Source organism: Juglans microcarpa x Juglans regia, chromosome 5D (genome assembly GCF_004785595.1).
Source record: "Juglans microcarpa x Juglans regia isolate MS1-56 chromosome 5D, Jm3101_v1.0, whole genome shotgun sequence".
NCBI classification, from domain to species: domain Eukaryota; kingdom Viridiplantae; phylum Streptophyta; class Magnoliopsida; order Fagales; family Juglandaceae; genus Juglans; species Juglans microcarpa x Juglans regia.
The window spans coordinates 32,402,950-32,421,622 of NC_054602.1; the positions used below are offsets into that span (position 1 = coordinate 32,402,950).

Below are 18,673 nucleotides of genomic sequence, written 5' to 3' on the forward strand. Positions count from 1 at the left end.
CATTATATTATTATATACTATAATATAGTATAATATATTGAAAAAATTGGACCAAACTTTGTAAAATCGAAAGTACCAATTTAGAGGTGTAACCGATGCGTATTAGATCTTTAAATCTCAAGACCGATATATACTAGTTCGGTTCTAAAATATATTCAAAATCGGACCGGACTGGACCAAATACACCCCTAGTCTTCGTCCAGCTCCTCGCCCCTAGCCTTCATGGCCAGACCACCCAACTCCACCTTAGACCACAGCAAACACCCATGCCATCACTCACAAAAGACCCAATTCGCTGCTAACCTCCATCTCACACAACATCCCCTATTTTCACAACAACCCAGCATCATCTCCATCGCGTATGACGGTTACTCTCATTGGTCAAAATCACAGAGGTATAATTTGCGCTTTATTTCTAGAAATTCATGTGTTGTGCTATCTATGATATTTTGTGTTAAGACTGTTGCTTGTGTGGACTGTTGTAATCGGTGGTTAGGAAAATAATTCTTTGTATTGAGCTTGTTCATTTTTTGGACGATTGTAATCAGTGGTTGGAAAAATTCTTGTTGTTAGACTCTGACCAAGTGTATGGGAGAGCCTAACAGAGTGTTGTACAATTCTGCCTCTATTTGTATGATGAAATTGATAAGTTAAGTAAACTCATGGTGGGTTGGCAGGTGGAGGTCCTCTTGATTGTGATGTGGTAGATCAATCAAAGAATGGACTTGGTAATATGTTGTTTGATTATTCGATATGTTGTCTTGTGAGCTATTTGGTTGACATGTTGTCGTGAATAGTAAAAAGGAATTGAGGAAGTTAGGCTAAAGTATTGGTGTAGGGAGTTTGGAAGTTGTGCTTGTTCCATGGTTAGAAACCAAGGCATCATTATGGATTAAGTGTGTTGGATTATAGTTAATAATTATGGGATTTCTGTTAGTTAGATTGGTTTTGTGCTTGTGTAGATTATTAACATAGTAATGAATATTTTCTGGTTTAGGTTGTGATACTACTAGAGCTCATGTTCAAGGCTTAGGTAATTCTTTTAATGAAAACGTGCATGTTTTTGTTATGAAACATTGGAAACAAACTTGGTCATTTTATTCTATATTACTCATTGTATCTAAATAAGAAAAGAGAAAGATATTTTTGTCATAACTGGTTTAAACATGAGCAACTTTTTGGCATTCTGTTCTCAATTATATAAAAAGAGTGATTATGAAAATCTAAAATTTTGTACATGATTATATGAAGATTATCTGTTTCTGTTCAGTACTTTATTATGAGATGAAATTATATCTAAAAACTTTTGGCATGACTTTTTGTTTCTGCTTTCATCTCGACCTTACCACGGTTGTAAAATTATGGCCTATGTTATAATGTTGCAAGCAACATCTCTCTTTCTGGTGCACCAACTTTTGAAACAAAGTGGTTTTCTACGTGGTCTTTCTTGTATACACACTTGGGGCTCCGAGAATAATAAGGAGAAGATTTCACATTTTATTTTTGCTCGATTTGGCCACTGAGGATAGTACAACCTTACCACAGGGGTTAAATATGATCTTTGTTTCGATATGATGCCTTTGTTCTAATAACATGATGATCGGTATTGCTATGCCAAATGACTTTTGTATATGAATTCTTCTGAAACAGTCGGTCTAATATTTTGAAAATATGTTTTGCTCTACATTCTATAACTTAAATGTTTTATTTTGCATTCTGTAACCAGCTCATGTTTACAAACTGATATATGTTCACTACTTACTGAGTTGTTGATAACTTACCCATTATTTCAATAATATTTTCAGATGTTTTGGACGTTTCAACTGATGATCAAGAATAAGAAGCATGTGCAAGACTATGTGTGCATAGTGGATTAAGTAAAAGAGTGGTACTTTGGTTATTGTAGAGTTTTATTCAGTAGATTTATTACTTTTTGTTGATATGGGTATTTTGAGATGTGGATACTTTTATTGAGTCTTGCATAGTGTAAGGCAATGAGGGGTGAAGCGTAGTGGCAGTGGGGGAGATTATAGATAACGATTGTATTAGAAGGCAGAGGCATACAAAGGAGCATGTGGGAAGCATGCTCATCAATTGGGAAAATTACTTAAGTACCCTTTCATTGTAATGAAATAAAATGTAATTCTGAAGTGTATAAAAGGAATGTAGAAAATATTGAAGAAAATACTCAATGCAATTCACAATCTTGGAGGCTCTGGTTCCTCGAAAGACAAAAGTGTTATTTATTTTTTATTTTTCCTAAGCAAGCATCAAGTTTATAAGGAGAGGGAATATAAAAAGTGTTATTATAGACAAAAGTTTGTAATTTAATAAGGGTCTTTTCCACTATAGAAATCTAATACACATTGAGGTAATTTAATAAGGGGTATGCAGCCAAATAAGTTGTTTGTTGCAGCCCGTTACACGAAATGATGCACCCATCGAGTCTAATGCTGATGAATTTTCTAAGCAGTCTAGATTTGGAAAGACTTCAATAAAGTTGTGATATCTGTGAGGATATTGAAAATAGACCAGTCTAGAGATGTTGAAAGGCAATTGATAGCAATGGTGACCACTTGGCTATCACCTTTAATGAGAATTTCATAAAAGTGTCGGTGTGCAAATTCCTCAATTGCCAATTTAGTTGCCATGGCTTCTCCGAAATTTGGATTGATAGAGTCTATATGCTGAGTTACTACAAAAATAATTTATCCAGAGTTTGATCTACAGATTGCAGCTATAGTTGATCCATTGTTTCTAACAACTACATCATAAGACAATGACTAATGTACTACTGGGGAAGGGATCCGTTCATGTATGGAGTTGAGATATCTTTGTTTGGCTACGTTTGGGTAGCGAAGATATCTCAACACTTTCCAAGTATTTTCGTATGGATGAAAATACTCCACATGCCAAGCACAATAAACCATCTTAGTACCAAGGTCTCTCCAAAGTCTCTCCACTGTGTTTCTGAGCCGAGAGTTCACTGCTCGCGTGCGAATGCCAGTGTGCGACGGAGAGCGAGAGGAAGGTTTGTGGTGGCTGGGTCTGCGAGAGGTGGTGGAGGTGCGGTGGTCTGGGTGGCCGCATACGGCGACGCAAGTGGAGAGAAATGGGTTTCACCCATTTCGATTTGGTTACCGCAGAGGGGAGAGAGAGTTGCGCGTGGGGGAGATCAGTGGTGGCTAGATTGGTCGCCAGCGTGAGGATGAGTCATCGGTGGTGGCTGTGAGGCTGGGTGGCCGCGTACGGCGGCGCAAGTGGAGAGAAATGGATTTAACCCATTTCGGTTGGGTTACCACAAGGGAGAGAGAGAGCTGCGCGTGGGGGAGATCGAGGGTGGCTGGTTTGGTCACCGGCGTGAGGGGGAGTCGCTGGTGGTGGCTGTGAGGCTGGGCGGCGCACGGTGGCGCCAGGCTGAGCTAAAGGAGAATCGGGAGTGGGGGAGAATCGGAGAGAGAGAGAGAGAGAGAGGAAAGAGAAAAAAATCACTATAATATTTATCACTATTATATATAAATAAAAAATAAAATCACTATAATATTTATTACTATTATATATAAAAAATAAATAAAATTACTAAAATATTTATCACTATTATATATAAATAAATAAATAAAATCACTAAAATATTTATCACTATTATATATAAATAAAATCATCATTAAAAAAAATCAATTATTGATGGGACCCACACATTTTTCAATTATCTATCCAAAAGTCAACGACTCAACATACTTCATACATTCAAACAACTCAAAATACTCCCAATGGGACCCACAAACTCACTCCAATCTCTACTCATAACTATTTACAAACATTCTCAACACTTCTCAGGTATTCTCACTACCCAAACGTACCCAAATGTCCCACATAAGCTGATGCTGTCTAAATATTTTCATCACTGAATTTGATAAGGGAATAGGTGGTTGACAAGGATGTTTGTGTGTAACCTGATTTCTAAAAAATCAAAGAGAATCCATGGAAATGATTGCAAATAATTGAAAATTGTGAGACAACTCTCTGTTGGAGTTCAAAAGTTTAGAAGGATCTAAGATCGTTTTTAGCCATTCTTGAAGGGGTAAAGTTGCAAAAGAGGAAATGTTTAGGGGCCAAGGTGAAAGTCTTCAGAGGATTTATGAGTGTGTGTACTGTAGGAAAAGATGATCAATGGTTTCCTCCTCAGTATGGCATAAGGGACAAAGAGAGAGATAGGGGAAGTTTAAGCCTAGATTTTGTTGGAAGTATGTTAGAAATAACCTTCTAGAGGAACAGTTTCAGTCTATCTTGAATTTTGATTTTCCAGAATGTTTTCCAACTGATTTTGAGAAATGAGGGACATGAATAGAATGAACATTTTGATGTGCATTGATGTAGTCATAAGCAAACTTTACAGAAAAATACCCGAGTGATGGTTGGTCCAGATAGATTTTTCTAACATATGAGGATGGACAGCTTGAGGTAAATGGATTTTAAGAAGTTCTCGAACATTTTCAGGATTGAATAATGCAGCAAGGAGGATTTCATTCCATCTAAGGGGTTGCTGTAGCATTAAAGTTGAGACAGTTAGGTCAGGGTCAAGAGGAATGGATTTGTTTAGGAATGGATTTGTCTCTTGGGGTTGATCGAAAAAATTGCAATGAGTGTATACAAGGGTCCTGCCAAACTTTTGTTGTGGAGTCATTTACAATCTGGTGACAAAAGTTGGCTTCAATAAGAGGTTTGGTGTTTAGCACACATTTCCAAAACCAAGAGTCATACTTTTGGTGTCACTTCCAAGAAGGATGATGGTTTCAAATACTTTGAGGAAAATAATTGGTGACACAAGCTTGGTTTTTTTGCAATGAAATTCCGTCCAATCTTGGAGATGAGGGCGTGGTTGCAGTGGGAAGTCTACCTGAGTCCTAGACCGCAATTATGTTTTGGTTGGCATGTGGAGTGCCAAGCTTTGGAGTGAAGTTAGATTTTTTGTTGGGATTAAAACCCCACCAAGAATTCTTGATTTGGGAGTCTATTTTCCTCTAGACATATTTAGAAAGACTAAGAGATGACATGGTGTAGGAAGGGATTGAGCTTGCTACTGATTTGATCAATGTGGTACAACCTGCTTGGGAGAGAAGCTTTGAACTCCACTCAGTGTAGTCTAAGTTTTTTCAATGATTTCAGTGAATATGGAATTTTTTTATCTTCCAATTGTAAGGGGGAGTCCAAGGTGTTTGAGTGGTGAATTGGTTTCTTTGAAGGGGAGGATGGATGTAATGGAAGAGATTGTGTTGGGATAGGTATTGCCACTGAATTGGATGGTGAGCTTATTGCTGTGGATTTTTTAACTAGACCATTTGGAGTAGGTATTAAGGCAGTCAAGAATGGACTATGCTTGGGAGAGAAGTTTTGAACTCCAACCATTCAGTCTAGTTTGGATTTTCTCAATGATTTGAGTGAAGATGGTGTTTTTTTTTTTATCTTCCAATCGTGAGGGGGAGTCCAAGGTGTTTGAGTGGTGAATTGGTTTCTTTGAAGTGGAGGATGGATATAATGGAGGAGATTGTGTTAGGACAGGTATTGCCATTGAATTGGATGGTGAACTTATTGCTGTGGATTTTTTTATCAGACCATTTGGAGTAGGTATTGGGGCAGTCAAGAATGGACTATGGTGATTGAGGGGTAAGTTCGCTAAAAATAATCAAGCCATAGCAAACAGCTAATGAAAAATTGTGGGGCCATCTCTGCAAATCCTAATCGCTTCAAAAAGCTTAGTATTGGCTGATGACAAGTCTAGATAAGACTTCACTGCCTAGATTGAAAAGGAAAGGGGATAAAGGATCTCCTTGTCTTAAACCTCTTGATGATATAAAAAATCCATAAGGTGATCTATTGATCATAATGGAGTATGAAACAGTGGAAATGCACTCAATTATCCATTAGACCCAAGTTCGACTAAAACTAAAGACTTTGTAGAACAGAAAGGAGGAATGGTCATTCCATTGAATCAAATGCCTTTTCAATGGCAATTTTGATAGCCATGAGCCTTTTATTGCCTTTTTTTCTTTTCATGTGAGAAAAAACTTCCTGGGCTATGATGGTTTTTTTTTTTTTAATAATGCGATCAAATACAAAGGCAGCTTGGAAGGGGGATATAATTCACGAATAACATTTAAACTGTTAGCCAAAATTTTTTAAATGATTTTATAATAGACATTTGCAATACTTATAGGTCTGAATTGGTGTACCGAAAAAGGGGATTGAGTTTTAGGGATCAAAGCTATGTGAGTTTGATTCATTTCCTTAAGGAGATGACCCTTTTGAAAGAAGTTGATTGCTTCTATCATGTCATATTGCATTATCTCCAAATAGAATTTGTAAAAGAGACCAATGAAACCATATGATCCTGGGGCTTAGGAAGATGGGATGTTTTGGATAGCTATTGTGATCTCAGATGCTCCAGGAATTGAGGTTAAAAAGAAGTTTTCTGTGGGCGAGATTTTTGAAGGAAAGAGAAAGTTGTCAGGAAGGATTGGGTTTAAAGTTGTAGAAATGCTCTTGAAATGTTCAATAAAGAAATTATGGATGGTAGTGGGACCAGAGGACCACATACCTTGAGAAATTTTTAAACAGTCAATAGCATTACTCCTCCTCTTGATGGTAGTTGATAGGTGGAAGAATTTAGCGTTGATGTCAGTAGTAGTGAGCCAAGTGAGACGAGATTTTTGCCTACAAAGTTGCTCCTCTCTTTTAAGGAGTTCATTGAGATTTTCTTAGAGGTGTTCTTCTAAGTTGCTATCAAGAATTCCTAAAGAAGAGGATTGGACTCTTAGGAGGGCCTCATTGAGAAGAAGGATACCAGATTGGATGTGTGCCAAAAGATTGTTTGTTCTTGTTTCAGGGCATGCTTGATGGCTCTTAGTTTCTTGTAAAGAATAAAGGCAAGGATGCCTATGTTTTGTTGAAGCCATGCTATTTTGATAACTTCAATTTTGGATGGGTCTCTAGTCCAAAACTCTTCATATTTGAGGGTTTTTTCTAATTATTAAAACCCATTGTTGAGAGGGGCTGCAGTTGAAAAACCTGCACGGCAGGGGTCACGCGTGCGCCAAACGCGTCAAGCAGAATCGCAGTTTTCTATTGCGAACATGTTGATGGCAACTAAGGAGGCTGAACCGACGTCACATGTTGGTCAAAGGTTGTTGGAAAGCATTTGTTCGGTGAGGATCAACGCTAAGGAGGTAAAACATGGAAAAATTTGGGAAGAAAAACATAAAGATAAAATTGCCTCCGGGCTGGCTAGGGAAGGAGGTGGTCGGAGCCCCTCTGCCAAGTGAAAACGAGGAAAGTTTCGATTTGAAAATTTTAAAGAGAAAAAAGAGAGAAAGAAAAATGATTTGATTTTAACTTTAAATTAAGTATAAACAAGTTTAGAACTCAATAATTTTTAATTTAAAAAATTATTATTTTTAAATAGATTTTTTAAAGTGGGTGAACTTTGAAATTTAGGGCGTGACAACCGTGAAATTTTCCCTTTTTGAAATGAAATTTCAACCCTTTTCATCTGCATGCATTCAATACTTCTCGATTCTGCCGTTGTGATTATAATGAAAAGAAAGATGTTATTGTCTTTTAATCTTTTTATTATTTTTGATGTGACACCAAATAATTAATAAATAATTTTTCGAAGTTATATCAAGGACAGTGAGGATGCTAGGACAAATTACAATGCTATATCCAGCGGATCCTGTTGGAGCTTCCCGCTCCACTTTTTTTTTTATCTTAAGATTTTTTTAATGATTAAAAAAATATTATTTAATAATATTGTAATTTGTTTTTAAAATATTTAAGTATTAAAAAATGATGTGAAAAATCATAAGTTTTTTTAAGCTTTTTTCACATTTTTTTCACATTTTAAATATTTTTAAAAGAGGAAAAAACTTTATAATATTATTAAACAACATATTATTAATCACTAAATAAAAATAAAAAACTAAAAACAAAGAAAAAATTTGGAGCAGGAAGCTCCAGCGGGATACTCAGCGAGATCTCAAGTATTTTTCAAGATACTAAATATGATTAAAAAGATGATAACCATAACTACATTATTGAAATGCTATTTACTAAAACTCACGTGTTATTATTATTAAATTTTGTTGATGTAGGATTACTCATAACTCTCAGATCAATTTTTCTTTAAATAAAATAAAACAAATTAACAAGTAATACCACATAAACATATATATTGGGAGGAGAGACATAACTAGGTATCTAATCTTAGCAGTAGTTTGGATTCAGAGATGGTTTATGAATAGTATAGTAATAATTGAATTATTTATTATATTTCGTGTAAAAATTTAAAAAAATTGTAATAATGAGATGAGATGATTTAAGATGGATTGAGGTAGATTTTAAACACAAACGAGATCTTAATTATTGTTATTAAATATCTTTTATTCTAATTTAAATTAAAAAAATATTTGTTGCAAGCACCTAGTGTAAATAGCATGCAAACGTAGTTGACGTGGAGATACTTGATGAGAGAGATCAAGTTGATGAGAGAGATGAGAGAGAACTGAGGAGAGGAAGAGACGAGCTATTGGAATTGATGAGAGAAAAAAAGAACTGATGAGAGAGGAATAATTTATTTTAAATCTGACGTGACATGAATAACTGCATACCGATTGTATCTAACGATTATATATAAAAAAACTGTTGAAATTAAGACTATAAGTCTATAATCGTAGTTACGTATTTATATTCAAATAAAATAAATAAAAACAAACAAAAATGCTAAGTTCATTGATATTATTTTCTGTTTTCATAAACTGATATAACCTACCACATTTCACATCAAATATCGATAAACTCTGGCCTTCAACATCATGCTTTCAAAGTTGAACATCTGACGTGACAAACCACGTGGCATAGTAAACAACGTGAATAATATCTATTGCTGTTTAAAAAACAAAAACAAAAAGAGAGCAGTAGTGGTTATCCAGTCGGATTGATCGTCTTCCACAGGTGACTTGACGTGCTGGGATGAAACTCGTAACTTTTTATGATCTCGGAAGTTGAAACCGTCAAACAGTTGATGTTTTACCCTTTTTCTTCGTCAACAGTTAAGATAACTTGAGAACACATCTAAAGTAGATCAACAATTCATGATCATCTGGTTTCTCAGGATCTCTCAAATATTCATCTGGATCTTTTAGTTTTCGTTTCAATTCAAAATTTATCTCAATTTATTTTATTTAATTTTATTATTATAATTTTTTTAAATTTTAAATATAAAATATAATAAATAATTCAATTTTTTTAAATTTTAAAATAATTTTTTTAAATTTTTATATAAAATATAATAAACAATTTAATTTTTATTTTATTATTTACAAATCATCTTAACTCATTTCTAAATTCAAACTACTTCTAATTACATGCATGCATGCACATGAGATTCAAATTCAATGAATGTTCATGTTAGGTATATGATGCCATCATGGTATCGGTAGTAGTATCAATTATCGATTTGATTGTTTTAAAGATATATAGTAGGTTTGGACTACCTAATTTACTTTATTAGATTAATTTGGCCGTTTCCATAATGTTCCTTTAGTAATGTCACGTGGACTAGCCAAAAGTGCAATTTTATTTTAATGAAATCACTTTCTATAATTAATTCAATATTACTAAATATGCTGACATTTACTTAAAACATGAGTATTACGTGTCTAGATATTTTACAACGACACACCTGCCACGTGAAACCTCTTGTTGTTTTTGGCTTGCTGTCTGCATATATTTTATTAGGTTTATGCTATTATATTGGTAAAAAGATTAAAAGAATCACTAATACTTTTAAAAAAATTATATACAAAACGCTATCATCATATCATACAAGACGTCTCGTATTTATTATCATAAAATAATTTTTTATTAGATAATTTTTTATTATTTAATAATAATAAATGTTTCGTATCTTTTATAATAAAATAAAAATATTATGTATAGCATTACACATGAATTTTCCTGTAGATAGGTAGCATAGTGTTTAGGGTGTCAATAAAGAGGGCTGGAAATAGATTTATTGTTTTCTTTAACCTACCTAGCTAGCTACCTGCTGTTTCCCTTGAGTTAATACAATCCGGTTAGATAAGATCAGATTAAATGAGATGAGATTAAAATTAAAAAATTAAATAAAATATTATTATAATATATTTTTTAATATTATTTTTATTTTAAAATTTAAAAAAATTGAATTATTTATTTTATTTTATTTTAAAAATTAAATAAATTATAATAATTAGATAAAATGAGATGAAATGTTACGTATAACAAGATCGAAAATAAAGCATTAATGGCAGGATGACAAGATCGAGTAACGTCGAGAAAGAGTGAAATACTTGTCAAAGATGATAAGCCACATGGAAATGCTGTCTTTGATCCATGATCTCCAATTACATGCAAAACCAAATCCAAACTCAGTAAATAGACTATTCTCATTGAAAGTTTAGCACTTTACACGAGAAAGGATGACCATCTTCTAAGTCCAGGAATTCCTAGTTGTATTCTGATTGATTTGGTAAAATGCATATTCAAAATTTAATTAATATCATATTTTTTCATATGTATTTATTCTATTTAAATTTAATTTTTATATTAGATTAGCCATTCACTTTTTATATAATAATAAAATATTATTAAATTAATAATTTTTTATTTAATTTATTTGTTTCACATGTTATAATTCTATCAATTTAATATTAATAATAATTATATTCTAATTAAATTAATATTAAAAAATCATATTTTCAAAAGTCATTTAATGCTAATAATAAAAAATATTTGATTAAACTCATCTAAAATTTTATCTAAATTTCTTAATTACAAACTAAATAATATTTTTACTTGAAGTGAGAAAATAAAATATTTTAAGGTTTGTTTGGAGTGAGAAATTAGTATTTTAATATTTGGTGAATCAATTGCGATTCTCCATCTTTGGTCAATCACTGTAGCAAAAGTCCATTTTATTTTAGATTTGATCAATCTAATGTGAAATTTTTTTACATCAATTATGTAAATTTTATCTAACTTACCCATCTGACCAAATTAATATGGATGCTCTCAATGATGTACAAGTTTTACAATCGCAAAGGGTAAAAAAACACTAATCACAAGACTAAAATCTAACATTTTTTGAAAATTTTGAAAATCTCTCATCTCATCATTATAATTTTTTTAAATTCTTACACAAAATAAAATAAATAATTTAATTTTTTCAAATTTTAAAATAAAAATAATATTAAAAAAATATATTTTAATAATATTTTATTCAAATTTTAATTTTAATTATAATTCATCTCATTTCATCTTATTTATGAATAAATGTAACCTAAAAGTTACATCATCGTCGTAGGAATATCATTATAATGGCAAGCCTTTTTTTCGTAAGGTCAGGCCCTTACTGTTTTTGTTTTTCAGACACAGGCTACTCCGTCCCAAACAGAGCCGAAAGAAGCTGAGTACGGAAAAGTGAAAGAAATATGAGAAAATGGACAGTCCTCTACAGCTCCTCCCAAACTCTCCGGGAAATAAAATAACATCATTTTCTGAATGTGTAATGATATATAAATAATATATTTTCATAATATATTTTATAATAATATTATAAGATGATGATATTTTATAAAATGATGTTATTTTAATAATATATTTTAGAAAAATATTTCTCATTTAAAATATAATTATGTAAAGTATTGTAAAAAATATTAAGTGTAAATAATTTTCCTTTCTAAAATAATGTTCCCCTTTAGTTTAGATTTTATCATTGCCATCTCGATTGATCACATTATACATTTTAGGTAATTTTATTAGTCAAAAAAGTCATTGATGTATATGTGTCAAATAAATTGATATAATTAGGATAATAAATTTTAAGAGGAAAAATAATATTTCCCTTTAGAAGAAGTTTTTCCCTCTCTCTCCTCCATATTTCTCCACGTTCTCTTATTAGAAGGCAAATCTGTTGCCTTCCGTCCACCATTACATTCTACATACCCTGTATGTATCACCATAGGCGCACATAATACATATTCCTTTAGATGATCTACCTCCATTCATCTCCTATTTGAGAGTTCAATCTCATCCCACGCTTCTCTTCACAAAAGTGAGTTTAGTCTTATCTTTTGTCAAATGCGGGCTTTTGTTCAATCTATCTTATTTAAGGGAGTGAAAATCTCTATAGATTACTTCAACTTGTCTTTTCCTACCATTGGAAACTATAGCAAATGATTAAAAGCAACCCATTTCACTTTGACTGATATATCAAGTGAGAAAGATAAACACATAAAATTCGTTTATAGCAATTATTACTAAGGAGTGGGAGTCGGGTACTCGCACTCGGCCTGTTTAGGCCCTGCCTGGGGCGGCCAGACGATCTGCTTGCATCAGGCTAATGAATGGGTGGGTGCCAACCCTCCTAGGAAAAGCGGGGGCAAGTGTTGGATGGAGCATTGCCCCTGCTTACATTTCACTTGCCCAGCCAGATTTCATATATATATATATAATTAAATTAAATTAAATGATTTCATTTTGTATAAGGTAAAACATTCTCCACCCCTCCCTTTGCCAATTCCAATCTTATTGCCTCTTTGTCTTGTCTTTGTATCTTCTATCTATCTCACTCTCTCACCTTTTACCCTCTCCTCATCGTCGCTACTAACTCTCTCTTGCCTTTCGATCTTTTGCCACCGCTAACTCTCTCTCTCCTATTGGTCTCCTCTCTGTCTCACACTCTCTTGATCTCTTGTCCACGAGTAACGAGACAAGCATGGGCCAATTCGCCCTCTGTCTAGTTGGTGGGGCCACCCGCCTGCATATAGTGGGGTCGAGTGATGGGGCCGAAAGTCTAGCCCCTACCCAAGTGGGTGTGGGGGTCGGAAGGGTCAACTACCCACACATATAGGGTCATATAGGGTGGGTAGCAACCTTATTTATTGTTATAGGGTCATACAATATTTAATATTTCAGGCAAAAGTAAGTGAGAAATAAATATTGTATGACTTATTTTATGTCTGTCTCCTATACTTGACACTCTTGTTCGGATAAGAACTTGAAAAAGTCTTACTCCATATAAGGGATAAATATAAAATAATATTTATTACTATCCGTATAAATGCTTAATCTAAGATTGCATTAAGAATTGTTTATAAGTGTAGGAGATCTAAATGCAAACCTCTATATTGCATGTATTTGCCTAAACTAAAGCAAATTTGATTAGGGATATTTAGAAGAAGAAGAAAAAAAAAAAGAAGTCAGAAATGAGATTTCAAAGGAAAGCACTCTCCTAATCGCAAGGGCAAAGGCTCAAGCGTCGTTTTTATCCACTAGGATACTCAGCCACTAAATTACTAATAATTCAATAGAGTGGGACAGGTTTCAGATGGAGGACCGATTATCCACGTGGCGCAAAACTATCACTCCGTCACACTAATTTGAATAATAACAAAAGAAAACCAAAGGCTGAGATATAAGAATGAAAAGGGGAGGGAAAGAAAAGAAAAGACGGTTTTGCTTATATAGAAATGTAACGTATGTTTAAGAAGAATTTAATTCTTCATGTTAGTTATTAATATAATAAAAATTTAAAAATTTAAATTAAAAAAAATTGATAAAATTATTCCTATAATTAAAAGTATAAATAAAATTATAAATACGTGTATTACTCTCACTTATATATATTTTTTTTATCAAAAATAATAATAATTGACTAGGAGAGCCGACTTTTTTGGGGCTTATAAATAGGTGTGAGCGACGGTTTCGTATTTTACTGCCATCCATCTTTCACATTCTTTTTGTTCCGTTCGCTCCGACTCATTTCTTTACCTTTTCTTTTCCCTGTTTGGCTACCGGGAAATAGTTTTGGCCGTTTCTCTTATTTTCCAGTTTTTTCTCTCGGTTGATGGTTTGTTGAATCTATATTTCTTTAACATACACTACATATATATTGCATTTAAACACCGACTACTTGTTGAGAATTTTCACAGAGGTTTTAGAGAGGGAGAGAATGGAAGGGAGGAAGCAAGTGTCTTCATCGTCTTATTCTTCTTCTTCCTCCTTGACCTCTGAGCTTTTCGGGTCCAAAGAGTCGTCGTTGTCATCCACGGGGATTTTTGGATCCATATTTGAGCCTTCGTCCAAGGTATTGCCCGACTCTGTTCTCTGTCGTTTCTTTGTGCTGTTTTATTTTTCCGAGAATGTCGTACAAAATTTTTGGTGTATTTCATTCGGTTGTTCAATTCATTTTGGACTTCTCTATTCTTGTTACGCATATTAGTATTCTGCATTTTAGTTGTGTCGATGCGAATATTCGAGGGAAAACAGGGTTGCCGCATGAACTTTGGCTGAATAACTAAATTCTGTATTTTCTGTGTTATTTCACTTTTTTTCTTATAACTTTTTCCAAGTTGTAGAGATGAATTTTTGCTTAATGAATCCTGGATGAAAAGAAAAAAAAAAAAAAAAATTTTTTTAACATTCATCTTCTTGGCCTTGATCAGGTCCTAGGCAGGGAATCTCTGCACTCTGAGGTGACTGAGAGAAAGCACGATTCAAAGAATGAGTCATGGCAGGCAAAGCCTGGAGCAGGTCAATATAAAATTGTGCCTATATAAGTTTCCTGGATTTTGTTTTTGTTTACTATCAGATTGATACTTAAAAATAATAGGCTTCTTTTTTTTTTTTTTTTTTTTTTTTTGAAAAGAATATAAATGAAAATCTGTGTTTACTTGAGATAAATATGCAGATGCTTGACACGACCTTCGATTCCAGTTCCTTTCATTTAAAAGATATCTGTTTATATTATTCTTTTCACAAATATATGTAAACATAAAACTTACTATTCTCTGCTTTATACACAAAGAAAATCAGGCAAAAAAAAAAACACACACACACACACACACACAAAGAAACATTATTTATATGACAAAAAATGTTTTCTTCAAGCTGCTGATTTCTCATTTGTTTGGCAGTAGCTGTGATTATATTAATTGGTTAAGACAGGAAAAATTAAAATTGTTTCCAGATTCTCCCTGATTTATATTTTTCTGTCACTGCAGATGATACCTCGAAAAGCAGTGACAGCGAAAGTCAGTGCATGCCAAATAGAGACATGAGTTCCATTTATCAGGAGCAAAGAGTACAGCCATGTCATCTCAGCTCTTCAATCTATTATGGTGGCCAAGACATATATTCTCATCCCCAGAGTACCCAGAGCTCTTTGGTGAGTGTACATCTTATGTGCTTGGAAAAGAAAAGTGTACATTTTACATTTTGAGCACGTTTCTTGAAGAGCTATCCACAGACTTAAAGCAATTATAAAAGCATGAGTAATTTTGTGAATATTGTATATTGGACTTGCACGAAGGTTGCCCATGAATATGAAGGATCTTTATAACAATCTTAGTTTCATTTTTTCGTGGAAGTGTTTGGTCCATTGAGTTGATAGGCTATGCCCCACTTTGGAGTTTGGAAATTGTCGACTTCATCTGTTTTCTTCTTCACGCAGCTGGAAGACGAAGCTTCCAGTTGTTAGGCCACAGACGAAGCTTAATGCTTCATTGATATTTTTTCAGCCTGATCATTTATTTTTCTGAAATATGTTAATATTTGTGAACTTTTAGCATAAGAAAGATGGGGGAGAAGATGATTCAGAGACTGCTTCAAGAGGAAACTGGTGGCAAGGTATGACATTATGTATTCCATAAAGCAGCATTTGCTAGGCATTAATGGTTTAAACTGGACTAACATTCCCTTTTTGCCTTTAAATATTCTATCTGCAGGGTCTCTCTATTATTAAGAGCCCACTTGCCTATGCATATATTTACTAAGGTATCTTTATTTGGTGCACCTTTGTATTTAATATTTAAAACATGTCTGAAATTTGAGTCTGCTCTATCTTTACAGGCATTTTTATAGCTTTCACCTTTGGACTGTATAGACTCAGAATGTAGAGATTGTTTGTCTTATAAAAAATTGCCCTCATGGATGTTCTCAAGGGTTTATTCCAACACTTTGAATTGCTGGTTGTTGGCCAAGAAAAAAAAAACAAAAGAAACGCTGGTTGTTTTGCTGGTTGTGTTTTTTAGTATTAAGAAGAATTTGGCAGAAATTAGTTGCTAAAACTAGAAATGTCCTTTGGACTTCTGGTTTGTTCGAAGTTACAAACCTATAATGATCGGCTGGTCCGACATATCCCAAATGAAGTTGTAAAAAGTTAAAAACACATTATGCATGCTCTTTGGATTGTTTTATATATTTTGTTCTCGCGTCTTTTGATTTCTCATTCACTTGGGATATTGAATTTGTTCCCTGATCCGCCAACGGGCTCCCAACCAAGCATACTACATGTATCTATGGCCTAATATTTTTTCTCGAGAAATTTCTAATTTTCCTGTTCCAAAACTAGGTTGCCAATAAATTTTGTGCGTCCTACATTTTCCACTAATCCGAAACTGATTTGTTCGAATTGTTTCTGTGACCATATACTTTGTAGGTATTAGGTACATGGGGTAGCAGCTTAAACCTACCTTTTCTTATGTGGAAGGTAGACGATATTATTCGGATCGTTGCCACCGCTGGTTATTGCTTCTTCCAGCTAAACAACAGAATCGTTTTATGAACCTACAGGTGGATGCAACTTATATTTTATTTATTGGACAAAAGAAAAAAAAATCTGGAATTGGTCTTTCTAATAGAAAGGATATTTGCTTTAGGAAGACTTCATTTTATATCAGGTACTTTAATATGGTTGAAACTTTGAAGATGTAGTGTCAGTTATCCTTAATATATGGCTGAACTTCTTTCTTGGTTCTTTCTGGCTTTATTTTGGTAGTTTTAAGTAGAAGGATTGTCTCTGTGGTCGAGATTTTCACAAGTTCAGATGATACGGTTCATCTTCATCTGTTGACACTTTAATTCCCAAAGCATCTTGAAAATTTAGATGGGATGTTTTCATAAATCTCTATGTTTTCTTTTCCAGAACATATGCCATTTTCACTCCTCCAGTGCCCTACTTCTTGGACTGGTAGGATGGTGATGTTTCGACACTAGGCTTCTTTAAACCTAAGAGAGATGCTACTTTTCACCTTGAGTTTTCACCGTTCATATGGTTTTTCATTAAAGTGGTTGACTTATAAGCCACTTAAAATATGCTATATCACCTACAGAGATAATGATAAAATCTACGCAATTACTTTCTCCTCAGTTTGTTATTTCGTTACCACGCACTGCTAAATGTTAAATCACCCTCCAATGGTGTGGCCCGTGAGAACAATTATCTCTCAATCTGTTCAATAAATAGTTTTTGTCTCCGGACTGTCCTTTTTTCTTCCTTATCTGAGCCTCAGGGCTTTTTGGATTCGAGGTTATTCCCTATTCAGCACTGACCCACCCATTTTAATTAAAGCAGTCCTTATCATCCATCTGACGGTGGACTGTGCTTTTCGGTGGTCGTTAAGTTCTGTTGGTTGAGGAGATTTTAGTTTGCAACCACACTTTGGCAAAGTTGGAAGTGATTTTGATGTTATGATCAATCTTTGTCTCCAATGGGCCTTACTGTAATGTTATTTCAATTTCTGCCACTTGATCTTTGTACACGGGGCATAGGTCCACCACAGTTTATTTCTGGCTACTTTTTCAGTTGGTAATTTCAGTAAGGGGCGGGTAGCACCCCTTCCCAGCATCCCGCCTCCCATGGAGCGGGGGGGTGGGGTTTTCATCCCCTCCCCCCGGGATGCGGGGACGGGGTGCGGGGTAGATTCTCAATCAGCCTTGCCTCTTACTTAAAAAAAAAAAAAAAAAACACATTTTATTTGATTTAAAAATTATTTTCAAGTGCAAAAGTAATTAAAAATATATTTTTAGACCTAAATTATAAATTTAAATTTTCTAAATATGACTATAATTTAAAAATTCTGTAATTTTTAAATTTGTTAATGCATATCTTGTGTAAATTGTAGTGTATTAATTTTTAAATTATGCAGTTTTTAAATTTACCAATGTATATTTTGTGAACAAGTCTAACAAATTGTAATATATATTTATATATACACTATTTGTAAAATATAAATATATATTTATATTTATATATATGTATATAATATATATAAATGTAAGCGGGGGCGGAGCGGGGTTGGGCCCTCCCTGCCATCTGCCCCAGCTTGAGCGGAGCGGGGTTGCCCGCCCCGCCATCCGGGAGTGAAGCGGAAGCGGGGCGGGGTAGCAAGGGCAAGGCCTTGCTGCCCACCCCTATTCTAAAAGCAATAATCAAGAGATAATCATTTGAAACTCCAACTCTCAAACTGAATATACATACAATATTATTGGATTTTGAGGCATATACAAGGTGTTAGCATTCTTTTATTGCCTAAATATATAAGGAAAATGATTCTTTTAGGCGAATTTACGCACTGAAATGCACCGACGCTGACATGGACTAATTTAATTAAACGAATCGTTTTGAATGGCATATGCGAAAGCCCATGAACTAGAAATTCCTCCATTTCTTCCTTGCTTGCAATGAGATAACCTAAATATGCAAAAAATATTAATTGGTACGCAGGTTGGTGCGCCAACTTGCTTGTACCTAGCAGGATTGTATTCTGATGTCCACACTTGTATCCCACTGGACGAT

General features: G+C 34.0%; 1 protein-coding gene across 1 annotated transcript; it reads left to right on the plus strand.

Annotated features, from left to right (window-relative positions):
* The first annotated feature begins 13,807 nt into the window (after positions 1 to 13,807).
* On the plus strand, positions 13,808 to 16,851 carry LOC121266570. The gene is made up of 6 exons (XM_041170440.1): positions 13,808 to 14,182; positions 14,541 to 14,628; positions 15,099 to 15,262; positions 15,663 to 15,723; positions 15,822 to 15,870; positions 16,535 to 16,851. Exons 1-5 carry the CDS (start codon positions 14,048 to 14,050, stop codon positions 15,836 to 15,838), a joined length of 465 nt encoding a protein of 154 aa, XP_041026374.1. The 5' UTR covers positions 13,808 to 14,047; the 3' UTR covers positions 15,839 to 15,870; positions 16,535 to 16,851.
* The last annotated feature ends 1,822 nt before the right edge of the window (positions 16,852 to 18,673 follow it).

Coding starts and splice junctions, on each gene's coding strand:
- LOC121266570 (XM_041170440.1), top strand. CDS start 14,048: ATGGAAGGGAGGAAGCAAGTGTCTTCATCGTCTTATTCTTCTTCTTCC. Junction 14,629..15,098: donor GCAGGCAAAGCCTGGAGCAG/GTCAATATAAAA, acceptor CTGTCACTGCAG/ATGATACCTCGAAAAGCAGT. Junction 15,263..15,662: donor AGAGTACCCAGAGCTCTTTG/GTGAGTGTACAT, acceptor GTGAACTTTTAG/CATAAGAAAGATGGGGGAGA.